General features: G+C 33.3%; 1 protein-coding gene across 4 annotated transcripts in view; it reads right to left on the bottom strand.

Moving 5' to 3' along the window:
• VRK2 (VRK serine/threonine kinase 2) overlaps positions 1-24,623 on the bottom strand; it is a 119,726-nt gene that overhangs the window by 11,926 nt on the left and 83,177 nt on the right. For all 4 annotated transcript variants that reach the window (XM_012748605.2, XM_012748590.2, XM_012748611.2 and 1 more), the window contains 4 exons: positions 18,928-19,048; positions 16,198-16,256; positions 12,101-12,267; positions 6,039-6,200 (listed from right to left, as the gene is read on the bottom strand). In XM_012748605.2, the coding sequence (XP_012604059.1) occupies positions 6,039-6,200; positions 12,101-12,267; positions 16,198-16,256; positions 18,928-19,048 (509 nt within the window). The remainder of the gene's footprint in view (positions 1-6,038; positions 6,201-12,100; positions 12,268-16,197; positions 16,257-18,927; positions 19,049-24,623) is intronic.

The raw sequence follows: 24,623 nt of genomic DNA, 5'->3' as shown, positions 1-24,623 counted from the left end.
ATAAATGGGACTTAATTAAATTAAGAAGCTTCTGCACAGCAAAGGATGTAATCAACAAAGTAGGCAACCTACAGAATTGGAGAAAATATTTGCAAATTACACATCTGATAGACTAATAGCCAACAAACATATGAAAAAATGTTCAATTTCACTAATCATCAGGGAAAGGCAAATTAAAACCACAATGAAATACCACCTCACCCATGTCAAAATGGTTATTATTAAAAAGACAAAAAAACAATAGATTCTGGCATGGATGCAGAAAGAAAGGAATACTTATACACTGTTGGTGAGACTGCAAATTAATACAACCTCTATGGAAAACAACATGCAGATTTCTCAAAGAAATAAATGTAAAATTATCATTCACTCCAGCAATCCCACTACTAGGTATCTACCCAAAGGAAAAGAAGTCATTTTATTAAAAAGACACCTGCACTCAAATGTTTATCGCAGCATAATTCACAGTTGAAAAGATGTGGAATCAACCTAAGTGCCCATCAGTTTATGAGTGGATAAAGAAAATGTGGTATGTGTATACCATGGAAATACTACTCAGCCATAGAAAGGAATGAAATAATATCATTGGCAGCATCTTGGAAAGAAATGGATTCCATTATCCTAGGTGAAGTATCTCAGGAATTGAAAAACAAACACCACATGTACTCACTAATAATGGGGAGCTAAATGATGGGTACACGTGGGCATAAAGAGATATAAAGAACAATGGAAACCAAGAAGAAGGGTAGGAGGGGGATGAAGGGTCAAAACTATCAGGTACGATGAACACTACTATAGTGTTGGGCACATTAAAAGCTTGACTTAAGTTATTATACAGGGTATCCATGAAACAAAAACATTTTACCTCCTCAGTATTTTGAAATAACAAAACAAAACAAAAATAGGTGGTTGGCTGAATTTGGCCTATAGGCCACAGGGCTGACCCACTGCTCTACAGTAACCATTATTGAAACAATAAATCCAAAGAAGTATAGTTTAAAAAGCCAAGAAAGCAGAGAGAAATTCTGAGTCCAAAATAAAGCAGAAAGGAGGTAAAATGTGACAAACAACAAGTGAAACAATAGGAAACAAATAGCAAAATGACAGATTAAACTCAACTATGTCAATAATTAAATATAAATGGAACATCAAAAAGGTAGTGTTTGTCAGATTTTATAAAAAAGTGAGACTATACACTATTTACAAAAATACATACAGATATCAAAGACATAGATGGATTAAATATAAAAGGATAGAAAAGGATACAACATATAAATACTAATCATAGGAAGGTTGGAATTGTTAAAAATTAAAATAGAATTAAAGACAAAGAGTACTGAACAGATAGAAAGAAAAATGTTTCATAATGATAAAGAGGACAGTTCCCCAAGAAAACATCAGTTCTAAATCTGTACGCATCTAATAACACAGCATCAAAATCCATTGCGTAAAAACTTATAGAACTAAGGGAGAAATGGACAAATGTACAATTACAGTTGATATTTTAACATTCTTTTATCATTAAATAAGAAACAAAAGGGACAAAATAAAAACGTGAAAATACAGAAGACTTGAACAACACTATCAATTTAACCTAATTAACATTTAAAGAACAGTATACCCCAAGCTTCAGAATACACAATTCTTTAAAAGTATACAAAAGCAACACTCAACAAACTAGGCCTTCTGCTGAGGGATAAGACAAGTTTCAATGAATTTTAAAGGATTGGAATAATAGAGAATCTGTTCTGATGACACCAAAACTAGATTAGAAATGAATAACAAAAAGATGCCAAGCTCAAAAATATTTAGGAATTAAATAACATAGTTCTAAACAATCCATGGGTCAAAGAATAAGTCAAGAGAAATTAGAAAATATATTTAACTGAACAATAATGAAAACACAACATATCAAAATTTGTGGAATACAGTTAAAGCACAGCTTAAAAATGTATAGCTTTATATATTCTATACAAGAAAAAAGGCTTAAAATCAATGATTTAAGCTTTCACTTTATGAAGCTTGAAAGAATAAACCCAAAATAAGTAGACGGAAGGATAAAGAATTAGTGAAATAGAAAACACCAGTGGATTAAAAAAAGAAAAGAAAAGCCAAATGTTAATCCTTGAGAAGATTAATGAAAACAATAAGCCTTTACCCTAACTATCAAGAAAAAAAAAAAGAAAGAAAGAAACCAAAAGTTACCATTATCAGGAATGAAAGAAGGAACATTAGCACAGATATAGGAGATCTTAAAGAGATAATAAGAGAATATCCTAACTAGGTGTTGATAAATTTGACAACTTAGATGAGAGGGACAAATTCCTTAAAGAACACAAATTACCAAAACTGACACAAGAAGAAAAAGAAACCTAATAATCACTTTATCTGTTTCAGAAAGTAAATTCATAATTAAAACTTTTCTCCACAAAACTCTCTGCCCAGATGGTTTTCTTGCTAAATTCTATCCAACATTTAAGAAAGACAGATCTTACAAAACATTTTCTGAAAACAGAGGGAACACTTCCAACTCATAATGACCCTGAAAACAACCATACAAGGATGTTGTGAGAAAAGAAAATTACAAACCAATATCTCTCCTCAATATAGATATAAAAATCCTTTATGGAATTAAAATTTATCAGGATTTCAGTTGGAATTCAGCAAACTGAATTCAGCAGAATAACATATCGTGACTAGATGTTTATTCTAGAAATAAGGTTGATTTAACATTCAAAAATCAATGTAATTCATCACACTAGTAAAGGAAAAAAATCATATGAGCATCTCAATCAATTTCAAAAAAGCATTTAATGCTCATTGATTACTTGAATTCATTTTTCAACAAATATGACAAAATTTCCTCAGCCTGATAAAGAACATTTAGGAAAAACCCACAGCTAACTTAACAGTGAAAGAATAACTGTTTTCCCCCTAAGATCAGGAACAAGGCAAGGAAGGCCACTCTCATGAGTTCTATTCAATGTAGTACTAGAAATGTTAGCAGATGTAATAATACAACAAAAATAAAAGGCATACATGTTGGAAAGGAAGAGGTAAAACTGTCTCAATTCACAAACAGTATGATTAACTATGTAGAAAATCCTAAGAATCTATTTAAAAAAAAACTTATTAGAACTAATAAGTGTATTTAGGAAGGTCCAAGACACAAGGCCTTTTATATTATATCAATTATATTTCTATCTATATTTCTATCCACCATCAAAAAATAACCAGAATATGAAATTTTTTAAAAAAAATATAATAGAATCAAAAAACGTTTAGAGATGATTTTAAGGGAAGATGTATAAGATGTCTACACTAAAAACTATAAAACACTGTTGAGAGAAGTTAAAGACTACCTACGTAAATGGAGAGAAGTACCAGGTTCATGCACTGGAGGGCACAACATTGCTGGGATCCCATTTCTCCCTAATCTGATCTTTACACTGCATGTACTACCAATCCAAGGCCCATTATGCTTTCTTTGGTGGAAATTGACAAGCTGGTTCTTAAATCTTATGGAGGAGACCAGGACCTAAAATGGCCTAGGCATTTTTGAAAGAAAAGGAATGAAAGACTTATACCTCTAATTTCAAAACTTGCTGTAAAGCTACAGTAATTGTAGTGTGGTGTTGGTGTAAAAAGAAACAAATAGAATAGAAGAAAACAGAGTCTAGAAATAGGCCCACACTTATATGGCTATCTGACTTTTGAAAAAGGCTCCAAGGAAACTCAATTAGGAAAAGGAAAATCTTTTCAACAAATGATGCCGCAATATAAAGTTATATGGAACTGGCTAGCTATATGGGAAAGAATGAACCTCAACCATTACCTCACACCATACACAAAAATTGATTTCAGATGTCTCATAGACCCAGCAATGAAAGCTAAAACTATAAGCATTCTATATGAATATATAGCAAAAGAACTTTGTGACTTTGAGGTAGGCAAATGTTTTTTAGGTTTCTTTACTGAAAAAAAAAATACTATTAAAAAAATGATAAACTTCCAATAGAAGTAACAAATAATATAAAAAGCTCATGTGAAGATACTATTAAGTAAATGAATAGGCAAGCTACACATTAGGAGAGGATATCTACAATACAGCTATCTGACAGGAGGGTTTTATGTGAAATATATAAAGGACTCCTACAGCTTTATAGTAAAAAGACAAATATCCAAATAAAATTGGTCAGAACACTTGAAAATACACTTTATGAGAGAAGATATATGAATGGCTAGTTAACACATGCAAAAGTGCTCAAAATTATTAGATGTGAGGTAAATGACTGCTAGAACCATAATAAGGTACTAATGCACATATTTGAATAGTTAAAATTAAAAAGATTGATAACACCAAATATTGAGGAGGAAGTGGAATGGCTAGAACTTTTGTACATTACTGGTGGGAGTCACTTTCAAGAATTATATGTCAGCTGCCCTATCACCCAACAATTCCATGTCTCAGGAGAAATGAAACATGCTCATAGAAGGATTTGTGCCAGAATGTTCACAGCAACTATATTCCTGGTGGCCAGAAAATAGGAGCAGCCCAGGTGTCCATTAACAGGAGAAGGGACACATGAATTATGATGTGGTTATACAGTGGAGTACTACTCAGCAGTGAAAAAGAACAAGTCACTGATACATGCATGAATACAGATAAATCTCAATACATACATACATACATACAAACAAACAGGCTGAGTGAAAGAAGCCAGACGCAGAAGAATGCATACTGTATGACCACATGTATATGAAATTCTAGAAGAGGCAAAAGTAATCTAGTGATGAAAATCAAAATGTCGGAACAGTGGTTGCCTCCAGGGGAAGGGGGCTGACTGGAGAAAGAAACAAAGGACTTTCTGGAGTGATAAATCTACACATCCATATCCCATTGCCACCTCAGCCAAAATAAATCCAATTTTTGCTGGAAACTTGGGCATCGGTATTTTTATACCTCCCTACCTCTGTACTCCAGGTGATTCTGGTGCACAGTAAGAGTTCAGAAAGAATCTCTCAATTAGAGAGATTTAGAATCTTAAATTGTGTCACCAAGCAATATTTGTCTTTAATTTTATAAATGGGAACTATAAAATATACCCATTTGAAACAGACTCCTTTATATAAATTTAAACCTACAAATAATGCTACTATTTTATACCAGAATAAATGTAAAAGATTCCTAATAATACTAAAAAAAGCTTATCTCTCTTTAGATAAACTTGTATGCTTGCTGGTTGGATGAGGAATGTATAACTACTATGCTTCTAATTTTTACCTTGGCTGCCAAGAAGTTCGGAGTCGAATTTAGTGCTCAGTTTAGTGATTAACATCCCAGTTGCCTAATATATCAATTTTTCTTGGGGGTAGGGTATACAAGGTGGGGTATTAAATTATCCAGTTTCATACTGTAAACTACTTCAAATCATTTGGGGAAAATGCTAGTGTATAAATCATATAAAATGTTGGACATTTTGACAAAATTAAATATTTTTTCATTACAGATATAAATGCATTGTATGCTTCTCCTTCTTGTCAAAAAAGGTTAGATTAGGAAGGACTTTTGCTGTTGCCTGATTGAGTCATCTGCTAAAGGTGAATCACTATCCACCCAAATGGCTGAATGATGTAAAAAATACATCATTTTAAAATACAACCATATTGACAGGGAAACACTTCACTTATATTTAATTGCAAGGGTTAGACTTGAGGAACCAATGTAAAAGTATAGAATATGTTAAGAGACCCTAATGGATCATAAGAAATGCATAAGAAATTTAAGCACACTTCGTTACATTCTTAGGATAAAGAAAGAAATCAGATCTGTACGCAAATGTGCTCACTGCTGTTCTGTTTCTGTGATAACTGGTGTCGGCTGCTTTGATTTTATCAGCAGGCTAGGATGTTCTGTCCCTTCTCATTTAACAAAACCATACAACCTTGGCCTCAGGAGAAAATATGATGTCTTTATTCCTGGAGGGCATATTCTAATGTAACATTAAGGGGAAAAAAAAATCAACAGCCCCTCTCACCTGAGCTGCTTCATTGTTCATCAGTCCAATGAGCTTCTCCTCCTTTTGCACTTTCCTCCGTGTTGCACAAGACTCAGCACTTCTCTCACTGTGGGCTATTTTTTCTGTTAACCTATTTTGCATCTGATTGACTTGCTTTGTTGCAGCCTTTTGTGAATCAACCTGTTGGTACAAAGTAATAATGTATAAGGGAAAACTTTTGACACTTCTTTATAAAAATGCATTCATGTCCAGATTCTTGAAAATTCTAAACTTGCCAACCTTTAAAAAAGAAGGAAATAAAGAGGAAAGCAGCAAATGGACATTGTAGAAAAAAATATAGTAGTTGGCAAGATCCAGACCCTTTCTCATCAATGGGACAAGACCAATTAAAATTAGTGTCACTGTTATGCACTTTAGAAATTATCTCTACAGATAACTTGCTTACTGAAAACGGCATTTTTACAGAAACTTGTCACATTTTAAAACTGCACATGAATTCATTATTAACCTTTGCTGGGAGTGGATCCAGTACATCTTTGTAGTTTAAATTCTTATTAATTAAAATCTTAGTTTTCTATCATTAAAGTGAGCCTAATTACTGTGAAAGTATAAAAGGAGCTTGTGATGTTGCTTACTTTTTTGTGCAGGTAGTTTAACCTTGGAGCAAGAGGAGTAACAGTTCATGCCATCAGATACTGTGTACCAGTACCAGAGGTTAAATTCTACAACAAGCTTGTGGTCTCTAATGTTTCTTTTTCACACCATGGTGATATCTAGGGGACCACTGACTCTCAATAACCTTGAAGTAGACAGGGAAATAGAAGGGCAGATCCCACAATACAGTTGGAAGATTGAAAGCTACAGCGAAGGTCCTTATGTGAAGTATTTGTTCAGCAGCTTCATGTTTACAGCAGCTGTAGTGCCATCACCTTTTTTTGGTGGGTTAAATAGGGGGCAGAACGTAGGAACGGCACAAGGGGAAATAATGGAGTAGCCAGTGCCAAAACAGAGAGTGAATTACATTGGCTGGGCAAGCAGAGCCTTAATTGGTAGTCTCTCAATTTTTTAGCTTCTATTGCCAAGTGTGTTCACTCCTTCTCTTTAAAATATGCTGGTGTTTTGTGGCTAGGTCTAAGTTGTCAAAACACCATTCTTTATTTGCCCCTCCTCTAGGATCCCAGCTTATCAAAGGATGGCAAAACTACTGCCTTTCAGTAACCTGCAAATTGGAAATGTTTCCTAATCATGCAGGGACTCTTTATTTCCACCACTCAACCCTCCCAAACTACTGGGAAAATTGATATGTAACCATCATCTGAGCCACTCTTCCACTGAAGTCATCTTGGTAATAAATGCACATCATATCATTAGTGTGAAACAAAGGGTTTCCCAAGGTTGTTGCACAGTTTCATCCTACTAAAATACTGGCTTACCAATCATTGTGAAAATGTGTTCTATGTCATAAAGGATTCGTTGAGATCTTTTCTCTCCAGCTTTATTGAGATATAATCGACAAATATAAATTGTATATATTTAAGGTGTACAACATGATGTTTTGATATATGTATACATCGTAAGATGATTACCACAATCAAATTAATCACAATATTCGTCACCTCACACAGTCACCATTTTTTGGTATGTGGTAAGAACACCCAAAATCTACTCTCTTAGCCGATTTCAAGAATATAATACAGTATTATTAACTGTAGTTCCTATGCTGTACATTAGACCCCTGGAATTTATTTATCTTACAACTGAAAGTTTGTTCCCTTTTGTTAAGAGTAGGAAACTAGGAGACAGGACTGAGACCAGACGCAGGAACTTGAAGATTAGGTGCAGGTGTTAAACAACTCTTAAGCAAGCTAACTAGAGGGGTTGATAACTGCAGGCAAAAACTGGCTTTGACTAGCTCATCAGCTATCTCTGCCACCTTACATGAACTTTGGCTAATCACAATATCACTTACATTGTATTATTAAAATTTCTTCACCCTTGAAATCACTCTGACAGTCCCAGGAGAACCATATAAAGTAAAAAAAAAAAAAAAAAAGGGAGGGAACCCAATTCTTGGAATTACTACCCAAAGTCTTAGTAAAAGCCAACCCCTTGGCCTTGAATATTCCTCCCTTTAATTAGTAAGACTTCAAAAAACTAAAACCACTTCCTTTTGGTACAGCTGCTCTCTTTCAAGCTTGCCCACTTTTCCTCCCAAAGAGTATACTTTCATTTTAAATAAAAACTGTCACTTGCTTGGCTTACATAGCGTATCCTGAAATTCTTTTCCCCACGAACACCAAGAACTTGAAAAAACTCCACTTGGAGGCTGGTAACGCTTTGATTAACATCTCCCCATTTCTCCCCCCTCTCATCCCCTGGCAACTACTGTTCTACTCTCTGCTTCCTATGCATTCAACTTTTATAGATTCCACATATAAGGAAGATTATACAGTATTTGTCTTTCTGTGTCTGGCTTATTTTACTTTGAAGAATGTCCTCCAGATTCATTCTTGTTGTTGCAAATAGAAGGATTTCCTTTTTTTAATGGCTGAATAATATTCCATTGTGTGTGTGTATGTATATGTACACTTGACATTTTCTTTATCCATTCACCCAACAGACACTTAGGTTGGGTTGTTTCCATATCTTGTCTACTGTGAATAATGCTGCAATGAACATGGGGCTACAGATATCTCTTTGACATACTGATTTCATATCCCTTGGATATATACCCAGAAGTGGGATTTTTGGATCATATGGTAGTTCTATTTTTAGTTAAGATATTATTGAGATTTTTAGTGCCTCCTATATGCTATGAACTCTGGATATAACAGTTTTTTTCCTGGAAACCTCTGATATATAAACAAAATTTGGTATAATAAATTCAGTCCTCTGTGAGACTTCCTGGAAGAGATTATGCCTCCTAGATCTGCTGTTAGTTGGCTGAATGGTTAGGTTGCACTGCCATGGCCACTTGTAGCTAATAAACAAAATGATATCTAATTTATGGAAAATTTCTATTACTAGGGAAACTTTTACAATGGTAAGAGTGAAGTAGGATGATGAAGTTTAATTCTTAATTGTGAACACTTTGAAAATTTCCTTTTCTCAGAGATATAAAAGTAAATACAGAAATACCCCAGGCATCCCACATAATCAAATGGAAGGATAATCTTATCCAACTATGTGTCATTTTCAAGAAAGAAGCTATTCAAATGAGGTAGTTTTTATTTAATTTTCCATTGGAACTTCACACTGTTCTATAAAATCAGGAATACTTTTGGACTCCTAAAAATTAATAAAACAAAAATGTGCTTCTAATTGAGAACTTGTATTCTACTTTCCTCAGATATAGAAAATAAACATGAAGAGAAGTTCACAGAATTATTTTGAGAATTAAAACTCAGGAAAGAATTTTGTAAACTGTTAAATTCTATACAAATATTACTGCTACCAATAGTAATATATTCACCCCCGAGTGACTTCAGCTATCCATACCATCATTCCGATTCAGGCAAATACCCCAAAAGATTTGTTTGTCAAGAAAAAGATCAATATATCTACTATCTTGACAAAAATTCATTTTCAATCAGTAACAGTATTCAAGAACTTCAAAAGGAAGACTCAGTTTACAGGGAAAAATTTATGATGCTTAGTAAAATCCAGAATTTGAAAAACACCTTTTTCTTTTGCAAAAAGAGGATGTTTGCTGAGATTTTTATGGTGATGTGTACCTAACCAAAAGGTATTTTTTCTTAAAATACTAAATTTCCCTCAGTATAACTTTCACTTATAATGAGCAAAATAACATTTAAAAATTTTAAACATTCATAACTTTTTTCCCTTTGAATACTGGAAGTATTTTTTTCCTATATCTGTATACCTTTTGTGGTCCAATGTCTCCTTTTTAAGTATCATTGTCCACTTAAAGTACCAGTCCAGAGTTCACTCACTAGTCTGTTAAATAACTAAAGTGATCCATGTATACAGTAACAAGAAATGTTTTTAGTTACTAATAAGGGGATTCTGTCTGTGACTAAAAAGAGAGAAATTTGGAGGCATGTGGTTGATTATTCATTCTGGAATAATTTTGTTATGGAAGCAATCTCTTGTGGAAATAAACTTATACTGGCATCATTCAGGGGAATTGAGTTGACATTAAACTGTCATACTTTGAACATTTTCAGGTTTGGTTTTAGTAGCATTATAAAATCTATAATTTTAAAAATAAAAATTAAGATACTTCAAGTTTAGCCCATATACAGTGAGCCAAAATTTTATATTACTATTATTAAATATATTTGTGCACTTAAAAATACTAGAGAAATAAAATCATTAATAAATATCGATCTACTGTGATATATATCACCAAATTATCCGTGTACATATCCAAGCTGATCACATTGTTAACAGAAATTAAGACTTAAGAAGGCATATAATTCTTAAGTGTTTCCTTTTACTCATAATCAAAATGCTCTAATCAAAAGGAATAAAATATTTTTGATGGAAGCTCATTGGAAAAATGTTTTATGTTGTATTCTCTTCATATAAAAATAGTTTTACAACAAACACCCTTTGAGTTTGATGAAACTGAAAATTGTGGTGGATAATAATTAGAATTTTATATCAGGGGATATAACTATCAGTTTTTAAAATGGCTTCTTTTATATTTCAATTAGGTTTATGAAACTGAAAAACTACAAAAAAAGAAAAAAAACCCTACTTAAACTAGCGTAGATTAAGTGGTGACCATTATTGCAAGGGAAATATTATGTCAAGGAAATGGCTCTTTGTTTTGTTGCAAAAGTGATAAAAACACAAAAGTCAATAAAACTGTTAAAACAAGTCTAGTAATTACCAAGATCAAAATCCAGTGGCTTTTTATTAAACATGAACTTTTGTTCTGCCTTCTGCAATACGTAAATAGTGCTGACAATTGGTTTGTAAGGCACTTACTACAATAAAATGTAATTGTATCATGAGAGAAAGGTGACAATCAGGAGATCATGAAAAAATTACATATTCTCACTGGTAGTTAATTAGCCATGCAAAACCTCCTCAAACAGATATTCTCTTCTATTAGGAATGATTACTATGCAGGCCTACAGATGTCAATACCACAGTCATTCAAATACTTCTTTTCCTACTAATTGAAGGTTGTAAAGCTCTGGTGCCAAGGTTTTGCTTCCAAAGAGCTAATTTATGACTAGAAGGATATTTTATGTCTTCAGTTGCAGCAGCTACAAAATTCAGCAAATCAGAACCATCTGTGCACTGATACTTGACTCACCATTCATCTAGCAGCCTATCAGTCACATTAGTTTGCATCCTGCATTCTTGGCTCATGAACACTTGTGATGATCCAAAGTTCATAAAGTATATTAAAAATGAATGGCATCCTGACCCTACCTTATTGTACACGTACCAGGGAAAAAATGCCCTCCACTTTTTTTTCCCATATGGACAGTGTCAAGGAAAAAACAGACAGTTAGTTGCCTGTCCTGTGATGTTGCTAACTGTGGTCTCAGGTTTCTGCCACCCTCTTAAAAATGTTTGAAGTTCTAATTCTTTTGTATTGTTTTAAGTTCTGATTCCTCTCTCTTTGTTTTTCAGTCAGTGTGAGGGAGTTTGTTGGGAGACTGCAGAGTAAAGGAAGAGATGTAACTTTAAATTTCCTAAAGAACTGTTTCCACAGATTGAAATATCAGCGCATAAAAATAATCTGGTTAAATCTAAGACTATTATCACCATCAAATCATGGTCAAACTGGTAGGCGAAAACAGAGGAGAATGCCTAAAGAGAACTGAAAAAAAGAAGCAAATAAAGGCCTTCATGATTAAAGTTGCATTAGCCTTTAACCTTACCCTAGTCATAGCTCTATGACTATTTTTCTCTAAGAGATGATAGGTCAAAAGTACTTTCGACAAACTTTCTTGGTGCTGAATTGGGGGAAATAGGAATTAAATATAAGGAACAAAAAATTTAGTTGTCAGATTCATTTTGAGACCTAAAACAACTTGATTTAGTAGAAAAGTGTCATAGAGGTAAATACAAAGGATCCCAGGGATCACATTACTTACGTTTTGATTGTTTGGAGTAGGCACATTTACACTCGGTCCTTTAGTGGAAAATTCCAGTGGTCCTAAAGGTATTGCACCTGGGTTCAGAATTTTCTTGAGCACTTGATAGTTTGGCTTTTCATCATATGCTAAATGATAAGCACTTTCCAAGAATTGGGCTATTTCACCTGCGAAATATTAAAATTTTTACGTCACTCATAATTCGCAAGAATTGTCAAGATTCCAATAATCTCAAAACCTTTTTCTCTTACACATTTACACACACACATCCTGAAGAAACTAAAAACAAACAACTGAATGAAATGAACTTTTAAAATGATATTCAAAAGTGAATGAAGTATACTGACGTACAGATTTAACAAGATGGGACAAACTGGTAATTCTTTTACATCTTTGTTGATATGTTTACAATTCACTAATCTTATGAGAGACGCAAATTTTAATAATTATACTTAGTGATTTTGATTTATGAGGTGCTACTAAAGACTACATAAATATAATAGACTATCCACGTGCAGTTAAAAAAAGTGTTACTTATAACCCTCCTTACTTCAAAGAAAAAAAATTATTGCAAATTTTAATTAAGGCTTTAATTTGGGGATTATAACAGTATTATTTAGAAATGACCTTGAATTCCATATTGCTATGATTGATTTCAGAATGCATGAAACCTCTCTCAATGTCCCATACCCAGCTAGCCTGGTACATTCACAAGTCTTCTTGATTTTAGACCAGAAGTGTAAGGAGTTGCCACCTTTTATTTTTTCTCTAACTTAAATGTTTCCCTAGAATTACATAGTAACCTCACTGCTCCAAAAAAGGTTATGAACTACCGACTTTAAAACACAAGCAGAATCAGTAACCAAAAGTTACAAACATAGTTGCATTAAAATGTTCGTAGTTTGCATTTTTGTTTCAGGTGGCAATCCAATCTAATATTGGGATAGAAGTAGTGATAATACTAAATACTGTTTAAAAACTGGCCTGTTTTCATTTGTTCATAGATATGTTGAGATATGCTTTTATCCTTCTAAAACAATACTGACCTAAATACAAGTACCTCTTATTTTTTCACTTAGTTGTTTATATCCCATAGTGGAAAAATCTGGGAAGCTTCATGGGTTGGCAGAAATGATTTCCTAATCCTTCAATTCCCCTCCAGGCCTACCTCCATTCAAGAGGAGAATTTCAGAGGCATTGGCTTTCACTCCCTATAGGGAAAAATTCCAAAAGGAATAGTCATCATTCCTTTCTCCCCTATTAAAGTTAGAGTAACCATTTTACAACATAGAGTCAAGAGCTATGTTCCAGGAACATGAAGCAAATGTGGTTAATATGAGAACTCTTGTCTCTGGGCTTTTTTTTCCCCTGGACATTATAACAATTATGCAACCTACTATTTTCCTCTCTAATTTATGAGATATATAAAATTCTGTTATCTAGCATTCAGTCAACGACATCTCTGTTAACCAGCAACTGCTATTGCTTTATCACCACATTTATAACTGATGTTTCCTGGCGCTCCTTGGGGGAGCATCCAATTCCTAAAAGGATGATCAAAATGAAAAAAAAAATGATATTCACTACCATTTTAATATAAATATTGTTGTTTGGTCCTTTGAAGACTGGTATGCCAAGTCATGTATATATTACAATTCCATTTACCAGAATGTCCCAAATGGAGAAGAGAGCTGACTATGTTGGGAACAAATCACTGTTACAAGACAATAGAAAACTCCTGGCACTCCACCAACTGATAGCAGCTGTGCTGCAAAGCCTTCATGGGACTGGGGCTTGGAAAAATGAGGTACCAATGAGGCAGGAAAGGGAGAAAATAAAAAGAGCCACCTACATTATAAATTTATTATTATAAACCTGAATCTTAGACTATTATGATGTAGTACTGATTTAAATGTTAGCCTTTCAAGATCTGGATTTATTATATTAACTACATTTTTAAATTTACTAGCATCTTTCCAGAGCTATAAAACAAAATGCTTTGAGATGAAATTATGATATTCTTGAATCATCTGCTTTATAAGCTAGTGAAATATTAAGTATTATTACTATGATTTCAAGAGACAGAAACTTTTTTTTTTTTTTTAGACTCACAGGGTCTCACTCTGTTGTCCAGGCTAGAGTGCAGTGGTGCCATCATAGCTCAATGCAACCTTAAACTCCTGGGCTCAAGTTATCCTCCTGTCTTAGACTCCCAAATAGCTGGAACTAGAGGTGAATGCCACCACTCCTGGCTAATTTTTCTATTTTTTGCAGAGATGCGGTCGCATTCTTGTTCAGGCTGATCTTGAACTCCTGGCCCCAAGCAATCCTCTTGCCTCAGGCTTCCAAGGTGCTGGGATTATAGACGTGAGCCACCATGCCTGGCCTCGAAACTTTTGAAACTATTATTACACTGAGTTGAACATACATGCTGCAAACTTCTTGGCTGTTTTATTTCATAAAATGTCTTAGTAATAAACCTTTTGTAAATCAGTTCCTTTAATTTTCATGGTGTGCTTTTCCTAAGCACAACCTCCTAATTTAAGAGATTATCACTTAATATTAAAGTTTCACTATTTTGTGCTTTAGAAATAGAAATATGCATTTTATAAGTAATAGTACAGACTCAGATTTGTACTGAGAAAGGAGAATTTGCTGTCTTTCCCATCCAAATTTCTCATCTAACTCAAATCTTAACTCATCTCTAACAATAGAAGAATCACACAATGTACACTGGCCCACAATCATTTATCTTGTACAATCCAGAGAATCAGGTTTTTTTTCCTAATCCTAAATTGAACAGTTATCTTTTGTGTAGGAGAGACAAGAAAGGTAAGGGAGATATATAATTAAAACAATTAATGGCATCTCCCCATCTCTCTCTCTTTCTGTCTTTCTATTAAAACATAGACTTGGTAAAAATGCCAGTAAGAGTGTGAGCCAAAAAACAATATTGTCATTTTGACCAAGTTATTTAATGCAGGTACAAAAGCAAAACTTTCATCTTTCAACCCATCTCTCCAAATAAGAATCTCTCCCTTGTTTGGTGGCCTCCATCAGAAGAAAAGCACTACAGAAAGGGGAAAGCAAAAGAATCACAATAGGACAGACTTATGGGACTTCTGAAATGGATGTGGGAAACAGAACTTGTTTCTTCCTCTTTTACTTCCTATCCAAATGAAAGTTCTGGTTTCTAGTTAAAGAAGGGCTGTGAATATAAATTTAAGATGACTTAACTCTACTTTTCAACTCTCAGACAGAAACTAATGCTCTTTGGCCTTGCTAGAGAGGGTCAGTGTACATATCTACTTTCAGAAGTCAACTAAAAACTAGCTTTGAGATTGCCCAATGTAAACAAGATTCACTGTGCTTATTTGTCTCTGAGCAAAAGCAAGTCTGGCAGCAGGAGTTGGCTTTTTTCCTATAAGACAATCTAACTCAATTCTTAAATTAGTGCTGAATAATGTGTCAGGCATACATATACAAATGACAGGAAGTTGGGTAATTCCCTAGTTGACTTACTATTTTATACTGATAACATTACCAATTAAAGGATTTCAAAAAGTTCTATACTAACTTGAAAGAGAAAACCATTTATGAAATACACCTCCAAATCCCAAAATCATATGTCCTTGCTAATCAAAAAATTTTTGCTGGCAATTCAGTCTAAACAGCATTCAAGTGTTTAATGATTTGGTTTTTTAAATTACTGATTGAAAGTAATCTTTCCTTAGGTCAACTTTATCTTCTTTCAACAATATATTAAGGAACAAAACCAAAGTCTTAACTCTAGAAACACCAGATACAATTGACTATTAAACCTGCGCATGATTCTCAAATATATATTTTTTAAAAATACAATCAGTAAAGCCTAGAACTCTACCTAATTATTTTCCTTTAGGGTTCTTGTGTTCTATTGTCAAAGATGATCTAAATAAACATTCTCTTCTCTAGCAAACTATCTGCAACCCTGAAGAGATTCCTCCTACCCTGATGGGAATAGGAGTGGGTAGGTTAAGCAAAAGCTACAAAATAAGAGTGACAAATGTGGTGACCTGTAAACCATAAAAGAAGGTAGAAGTTATCATTTGACTTACAGCAACTGCTTCCAGAAGGAGCCCATTTTAGCACTGACTCAGGGAGCTCATCCAACAAACTAAAACAGAGTAAAACACAATGAATTTGTTTTCAGTCCCGTGATTCACTCTTTTGATTAGAAAGCAAAACTCTAATTCTATGTTGGTAGGTCACCAAAATTATGATTTTCAATGCTTTTTTTAACCCACCTATAATGAATGGGAGGGTCAGTAGTAGTAGGAAGATCTCTTAATTCCCATTGATTAATTTTATATTAATCACCTAGAAACTAATGTAGGGGCAGAAAGGTGTGACACTTTCTCTCACCCGTTGTAATAAGGGTCACCGTTAATACTCCTAATAACAAAAGACAGGTTAACAAGAGAAAAGCATAACAAATTTATTTAATCAAAGTTTTACACAATATGGGAACCTTCAGAAATGAAGACTCAAAGACACAGGGAAAATTGTCTATTTTTATGCCTAGTTTCCATGAAGAATGGACAGCTGCATAGAAATGCGATTGGACATAGAGTATGATCTAATAATAGACTGGTGGGGGTGGAGAGGAACCCAGCAAGACCTCGTGGTCTCTGTGTGTAGCATTCCTTCCTTTCAGGACCCCTCTGCAATGAAGGTCTGCAAGGGAGAAAGAAGAGAGCGACCTTTTTCAGGGGAGAGGAGTTCTAGTTTCTATGACCTGCCTTGAGGAAGAGGAATTCTGGTTTCTATGACTCACTTAGGAAGAGTTCCAGGAAGGGTGGGAGATAGGATGGCAGAAAGTCAGAGAGACTTTGCTTCTGAGGTTTTCTAATCTCCTTTATCAAAGTATTCAGCATGCCAAAGCGCCATACTGTGGGGGTATAGTTTTCCAAAGCCCAACACTAAATAATGTACAATTATTGCATAATATAAATGCTTTAACTCAAATTTGTACATGGAGAAATGCAGAAGTAGGAATACTTGTCATAATTTCTGTGACATAAATTTTTATCAAAAAACCATTATAAAACACTATCTAATTTTAGGGATATTTTCCCTCCGGTATTTACCATTGGACAGGGGTTAATTATTCATAAGGTTCTTCATTGGGCAGTGTTTTATGCTGTCCTACGATTAAACAGGTTTAGGTTTTGGGGATGCTCAACCGGTAAGTACAGTGCAAATATTCCAAAATCCAAAAAAATCCCAAATGTGAAATCCCAAGCATTTCAGGTTAAGGATATTCAACCTATATAAATATTCAACTCAAATTATTGATATGAGTGAGTGATTCACAAACTCAGGCACAGGCAGAATAGCAACAATAAATGCATTGATCTAATATCACCCTGTCAGGAAAATAAAGGGCATAAGGGAGATATAGTGTTATGGTTGAATATGCAACCATGCCCTTATGGGGAAAATGTTATACTTTCTCAGCAAATTGAATAAATTATGATCATGTTTTATATACTAAAAGAAGTTTGAAAATGCCTACAGTTTACCTGAATTATAAACTGCATACTGATAAAGGAGTAAAACAATTCATATTAGTCTTCTTAAAAGAAAAATATACATATAATCTTTAGAATTAAACTGCTAGCCTTTTAAATAACATTATTACTTTATTATATTATTCAAATTAAGTACACTGATTTGGAAAACTAGATATAAAACTGTTTCTATATGACCATTATTGTGCTTTGATTTGAACTAGACTTCAAAAAATATCAGTTACATGAGGGTTAATATGAACACCATAATCACTGCAGTAAATAACTAATGTAGTTCTAATATTGGCTTATATAAGTGTTTTAGTTTGGGGTAAGGGACTAGGATGACCAACATTCCAAGGAGAGAAATATTTCATATAATATAGATCAGTATTTACAAATGTAATCTGTATTACTCTGAATCTGCAGGCTAGCCTATTAAAAACTGATGCCACACTGAATTTGAAGATTGATTTCTATGAACTGGCTACCCCTTCATCCTTTTGTACACATCTGTTGTGACTTGTCCTACTTAAAACTTAGCTGCTTTTTCCAATTGTGAGACCTGTGGATAACTACTGTTGAGCATATCTTGGTATATAATGAAAAAATGGCTATTCTGTGCTATATGCAGTTGACTTTTTTTTAGGCCTGATTAGTGAGAGAACTGTAAAACAGTAACACACACCATTCTTAGTCTGACCTAATTCTTATGCTAATAGAATCTAGGTGATAAAAAATTGAATGTGGAATGTTAAAAATGTTTATGTGGCTGTAAGATCTCATATAAACAGCTCATATAAAAATTTTGTTTATTTCTTAAGAAACAAAACATACTTCCTCCATGACATGAATAAGAGGTAAGTTGCTCTCACTTAAAAAAATATAAGCCCTACTTGTCCCATTTCACAATGTTGCTTTGCACAGTTAGTATCAATCATACCAAGCTCAGAATACTTCTACGTACTTGTATAATGCTAATTTGAAAATACTCTTCCTTGAAAACACTACCATCTAGAATCTAAGCTTTGGAAAACACCACGTAAAGGAATAGATATTTTACTTTATAGTCTCCACTGTAATTCAAATGCATGTGCTTTTATAGGTATTATATTAACGGATTTTATGTGTTAGTTGTTTGGCTTTTAAAAATACATTTTTCTAATTAAAGAAATCTGCTTTGGTTGTCATGTTGGGTGAATGCCAATCTTCTCTGGGATATTACTTCCTTTCAGACCTGTTGCAGTAAATGATGAAATACTCGGAAATTTGTACTTTGTTTTAGCAGACTGCACAGCCACAGGGTCCTTCAGGTTCCGTTCCCAGGGAAGTTTCCCACACAGCCACCGCAGCATGCAGTAGCCAAGGATCTCAACGTCACTTCGTCTGGACAGGGCTATAGAAGCAAGCATTAAGAGAGAAAGATGAGGGATAAGCAAGTTCTTGAGAAATGGAGAAATGTTTGAGTGAACTACTATTGATGAAATATGAAAAAGCCAAATGGGCAAAGTGTTTTGTTTGTTCAGCTGGAGTAAAACTTAAACGCCTAAGCATTTGGTCCCAGTCCACAGACAGGCAGTGACTTGTTGCTGTTGAAAGTAAGGGTCAGTTTCCTCACCTCCTCCAACTTCATCTTTCCTTAGTCTGGTCTGTCACATGAACTTGATCCCCATGGCCTCTGACATGATCCAGACAACCCATAACCCAGCACCAACACTTTCTCAAAGAGCCAAGCAGTAAAACAAAGAAATAAATGTCTGCAGCTAAATTGCTAACATATGTTCCAGGAAGTCCATGGGGTCTGCACTGGTCATGCAGAGACCCTTTGAATGCAGACTAAACATTGATGGCCTTTCCTGTTCCACTCTTACTAGTACATTTGAAGTTGGAAGAATATGACAAAACTGCCATCTAGTGTGCAATATTAAAAAACAGGTCTGTCTTAAGATTTTTCAGTTATATGAAAATATAATAAAATATGTCTACTGCTTTGGATATACAGTGCGAAAATTTTACAAATATTATTTTTAGATAAAAGCGGCAACAAACTAAAATTCTGGTCCCATATGCCGAATAGAAAATATAAAAGTGAAGCAATGGTACGAGGGGTTGGGGGAAAGGCAGTGGGGAGTAGATTTTGAAGCCATCTAGAGGCTTTCAAAATTTAATATAAATGTCTTTTCATGAAAAATACATTAAAAGAACATTTTCAAGCCCTTGTAAATATTTATATCAAGCTATTAAATGCTGTAGACTAATTTCATCATAATTTTCTATATATTTTAAGTACCTTATTTCAAAAGATGGACAATGAAATCTAAGAAACATGTCAAATATAACTGATACTTATTAACAAATCACTGAAATAATGATTAAAACATTAGCAAATACCCATAAAATAAACTCATTTTTATAGCCATTCCAAATTGTTATAAAACAATAGGCTGGTATTTACATTTCTACTATTACTTGAATGTTCATCTGTGTAGGGATATATAATCTCCTAAGAGCAATAAGTGGCTGTTAAATCTGCTGTAAACAGGTATCCTATTTTATTACATTTCATTAAATAAACTCTGAAAAGTTACTCAGTGAACTTAGTTTTTAATTTAAAAAGTCATTTACTAAGAACAATGCTGCCAGCACATCATAACTTCTTTTGGTTACCATACATAAGTTATTATAAAAGCAGAAGACAAGATTAGCTCTTACACACACTCTATCTTAACTGCTATTAGAGTATTGGATTATTAAAGGCCCTTCAATCTAGCAGAATGCTACAGTCCCATGGGTGCCATTTGCTTTCTGCACAAGCTTCAACAATGTCCTAATGCAAGACTTGGCTCTCACATTAAAATAAAAACACAATTTCTACCACACTGTTCTGTAGTGATTTCTTCAGTAATAAATCTCCCATTAATAATGGAATGGTTCCATTTGTACAGATGTGTTCACAAGTCCCTTTTCCATTATGGCAATTCCCGATTACCACCACTTAAAAAAATTCACATCCTCTAATTTTCAAAATATGATATTCTGGCACCTGTTTGGATGACACAGGCTACATACAAGAGGCCCTCTGAGAAAAAACAATCAGAATTAAAATAGAATGAACCTTCCTAGCCACTTTCCCCCTCCCCTCTACCAACTGAGGGATTAATTGATATGAAGCTATAAGTAATGACAAGTCATTTAGATTTCTGAAGCCAATCTTTCATAAACTAGTCTTCATTTGAAATAGCCCTTAGAGAGTTAACTTTACTTCACTATTATAATTTGGTCTTACCTAATTAAAATACTACATTTTCCGATCTTTTGCTTATTTTCTTTTACTGAACATATACATCAATAACTATGGTTAGGTGAAAATTTTTACCACTATTTCTACTAAGTCCTACAGAAATACACTTAATGCTAAAAAGAACATAAAATAGTCACCCTTTTCTGCCATTGAAGAGACAAAAGCATTAAATATGTTTCTGAGTACATACCTCTATCTGAAATTCCCTCCCAGAGAAACAAATCGAAAAGTTTGACTTGTTTTAGTGAAGTTAAAATCCTAGACTCTACCAATGATTATGTCTTCTTTCCATCTATTGTACACAGAAGAGTAATTTTAATACCTGTTAAATTAATTAAAAACAAATATTCTAGACGATAATATTAGAATCTATGTGTGCATGTATAATTTACACAATGAATTGATCATAGTTGAAGAATATTAATATCTAACTATAAAAAATATTTTTTAATTTGAAAGTTGCTTCTTTCATTACACAATTTTTGAATCCATTTTAAAACATGCTAATAAGTAAAGCAGTAAATGGAAAAGAGCTTAGGACTAGGAAGGAGATCCAATTCTGGCCTGACCACTATTACATTTTCAGCTCTAAGATCAGATGATGTTGGGCAATATATTTCTTTTTAATGTATTTTCATTCATTTGGATAGGAAACATACTGTGGATTGTTTTATTTCTGAGTCATCTATCTGCATAATTTATTTATAATACATAAAATTCTTCAGCTGCATTTGGTAATTAATATAACCATTAACTGTATGTTTTCATATGGCTGTCCTAAAAATCAAACTTTTACTATTGTTTGGAAATGTAGTCAAATTTAGTTATTAATAAAATTTTTCCTATAAAGGTTCTCAAGTTAGCTTCTAAATATTATTTAGCAACTGATTTATATTCAGCTTACTAACGTAGAGCAATGTAAATCACTGTTTGTTGAAAGCCTGTGGTATTTTCATTGTTCAACTTTTCTAAATTATAAAGTATTGCTAAGAGTAACAACAATAAAAAAGGCACAGGTGGGGACTTAAATTCTATTTCACTAAAAAGAAGATTCCAAAAACAGCTCACAGTGGAATGCATAATTAAAATGAAAAAACTGACATGATTTATGGAGAGCTGCTACTACGCCAGGCACTCTACCTGCTTCTCTCATTTAATCATTCAAACAATATAAGGTACATATTATTAACCCTGTTAACAAATAAGAAAAACAAGCGTCTCAGAGAAGTTAAATAACTTACTCAATATCACAGAGCAAAAACTGACAGAGTTCAGAACTGAAATCCGAGTCTTTCAGAATCCAAAGCCTATGCTCAATCTAAACAATTAATTTGCCTCTGTTATTAGTTTTAACACTATTGAAACAACACATAACTTCTGTAGTGAGGGAAATATTTAAAGCAGGCATTTTAACTTAAAACACTAAGACATACTGACACAAAAATAGTTGTTTTGGCAAGGAATAACTAAGCTGCATCACTGACCAACTTTTTCATGCAACCATCCTTTCATGAAATGATTTCTTTAAAGCTATTTCATTCTGATAAAGAAGGATCTCTAGTCAAAGTATTTATTTTTAAACTGTTAAACGGTCCTTCCAAGCTGGTACAAGAACAACAGAGAAGTGATCTTAGAGAACTAGTGCTTATTCTAAAGACAAATTGGAGTAAAATTAACCAGGCTCATTCACTAAATGGAAGGAAAGAGGAATCGGAAGAAAAAGAAAAGTCTTAAGAGTTAATTCCAAAATGGTTCTGCTTATTTGCTTAAAGTATTTTCTGTTTAGTTTTATTTCTCATATAGAGTAATATTATGGAATATGAAGAAAACAAGGTTTGGTAGAAAATAATAAAATGAACTTGATAACTTTTGCCTCAAGCAGACAGGGTTTAAATGCCCAAAATATTAGTATTTGTGCTCAGAAATGACAGTAAGAAAGCAAAAAACATCTGAATAAGATGCTCACCTGACAGAGTGAATGGTGACTATCTGCAGAACAAATTTAAAGTTTATTCTTAGTTTTCCAACTGGTAACCCATGTAATTCAGTGTTTTGTCAAATAGGATATATAAAAAGCTGGTAAATTTTATGGTGACCATGATTTACTGCAATTTCAAGAAGGATATCAGGGAAGTAGAATGCAATGTGTCATATTTCAAATAAAATATTAAATTCAGGTTTCTCATTTTTTTTTAGAAGTTTTTAAATTACTAGCTTTTTTGTGAAACACTACTGTGTGAAACTTAGGAAAGGTTACTCTACAAGAGCAAAGGTATCTTACATTTGGCCAACGCATATTCTTAACCCAACCAAATAGTTCAACTAAAAAGCCAACGTATATGTCAAGACTTTAAAAGTCATGATTAAATATAAAAAGTAGGCTTATGACAATATAGAAAAAAGTATTCATTATTGGTTATGTTTTACTCAAAGACTATTTATAGCAGTCAAATTTACATGAAAGAAGAAATAAACAGTATGTTATTCTATTAACATGCAACAGGGAATGTTAGTAATTTGATGGTTTACCTTGCTATCTTAGCATAATAGAAAAATGGGTTACCTCTTTTTAATTATTGGTTAAGAAGATAAGTAGTGTGTAAACCATGTTATTTCCCCAAGTTTGGTAACATGAAAATACATTCTCAGTTTATTTCACATGTATTCTGTAAGCTGAAGTATTAGATTAGAGTAAAATGAAACCATGTAAGAAATAACACAAGCCTTAGATTTCACATACCACAGCAATTGGCAAAAATAAAGTATGTAACATATTTCTTTCCTTGATACTGAATATATTACATAAACAAATGGACAGTTAAAATGCAATTTAAATATATTTTATGGTCATTGAAGATGTCAAATTAAAACAGGTATTATACACTCAATGCACAGGTCTGAAGTATTTAAAAAAGCTCAATATGTTAAATGCAGTATATCTCTAGAGAAATTAGGTATTGACTGCATGCCTCAGTGAGTAGAAAAATCTACAAAAATCTATATCACACCATTGATCCAAATATTGCTTCTTAACATTCCTAAGAATGTAACAAATTTTAAAATAGTATATTTGACACAAATATCATTCTCTTTAATTATCAGGCAACAAGCCCAAAATATGTCAATGTTTATACATGCTAGTTTTTATGAAGAATAAAAAATTAATAATGGAAGAAATAAGCCCAACATATATTACTCTGATTTTATACTAAATGAAACACTTTAGCCACTTAGAAAATACCTCTAAGTCACACAAGAGAATTGGGTTTGGAAGAATAACCACAGTTTTCAAAAATATATGTAGAAATATAGATGTATGGCAGTTCTAGGAATAGTTATCTATCCATTCATCCATCTGTCCATCCATCTCTAGCTATCTCTATGTGTATTTTTTGGTTTGTGATAACACAAGATAATAGATAAAATGGTTTTTTTCTTTCTTTGCCTTTTAACTACCCTCCTTTTACATAAAGTTGAATTAGAAAATGGTTAAGTGAAATGGCTGATTACAAAAACCCAATTAATCCACAGAAAAATGAGATTTAGCTTCATTTTTTGAATGATCACGATAAAAAGTAGCAGAGACTGGATAGTCTAATCAGGTTAACAGTTCCTATTTAGCACTTAACTCATAAGTCAGTTTTACACTGAAGCCTGCATATTTCTCTTG

The sequence above is a fragment of the Microcebus murinus genome, chromosome 3, assembly GCF_040939455.1.
Source record: "Microcebus murinus isolate Inina chromosome 3, M.murinus_Inina_mat1.0, whole genome shotgun sequence".
NCBI classification, from domain to species: domain Eukaryota; kingdom Metazoa; phylum Chordata; class Mammalia; order Primates; family Cheirogaleidae; genus Microcebus; species Microcebus murinus.
Note: the sequence above shows the minus strand (reverse complement) of the source record. Positions and strands in the feature narration are given on the sequence as shown.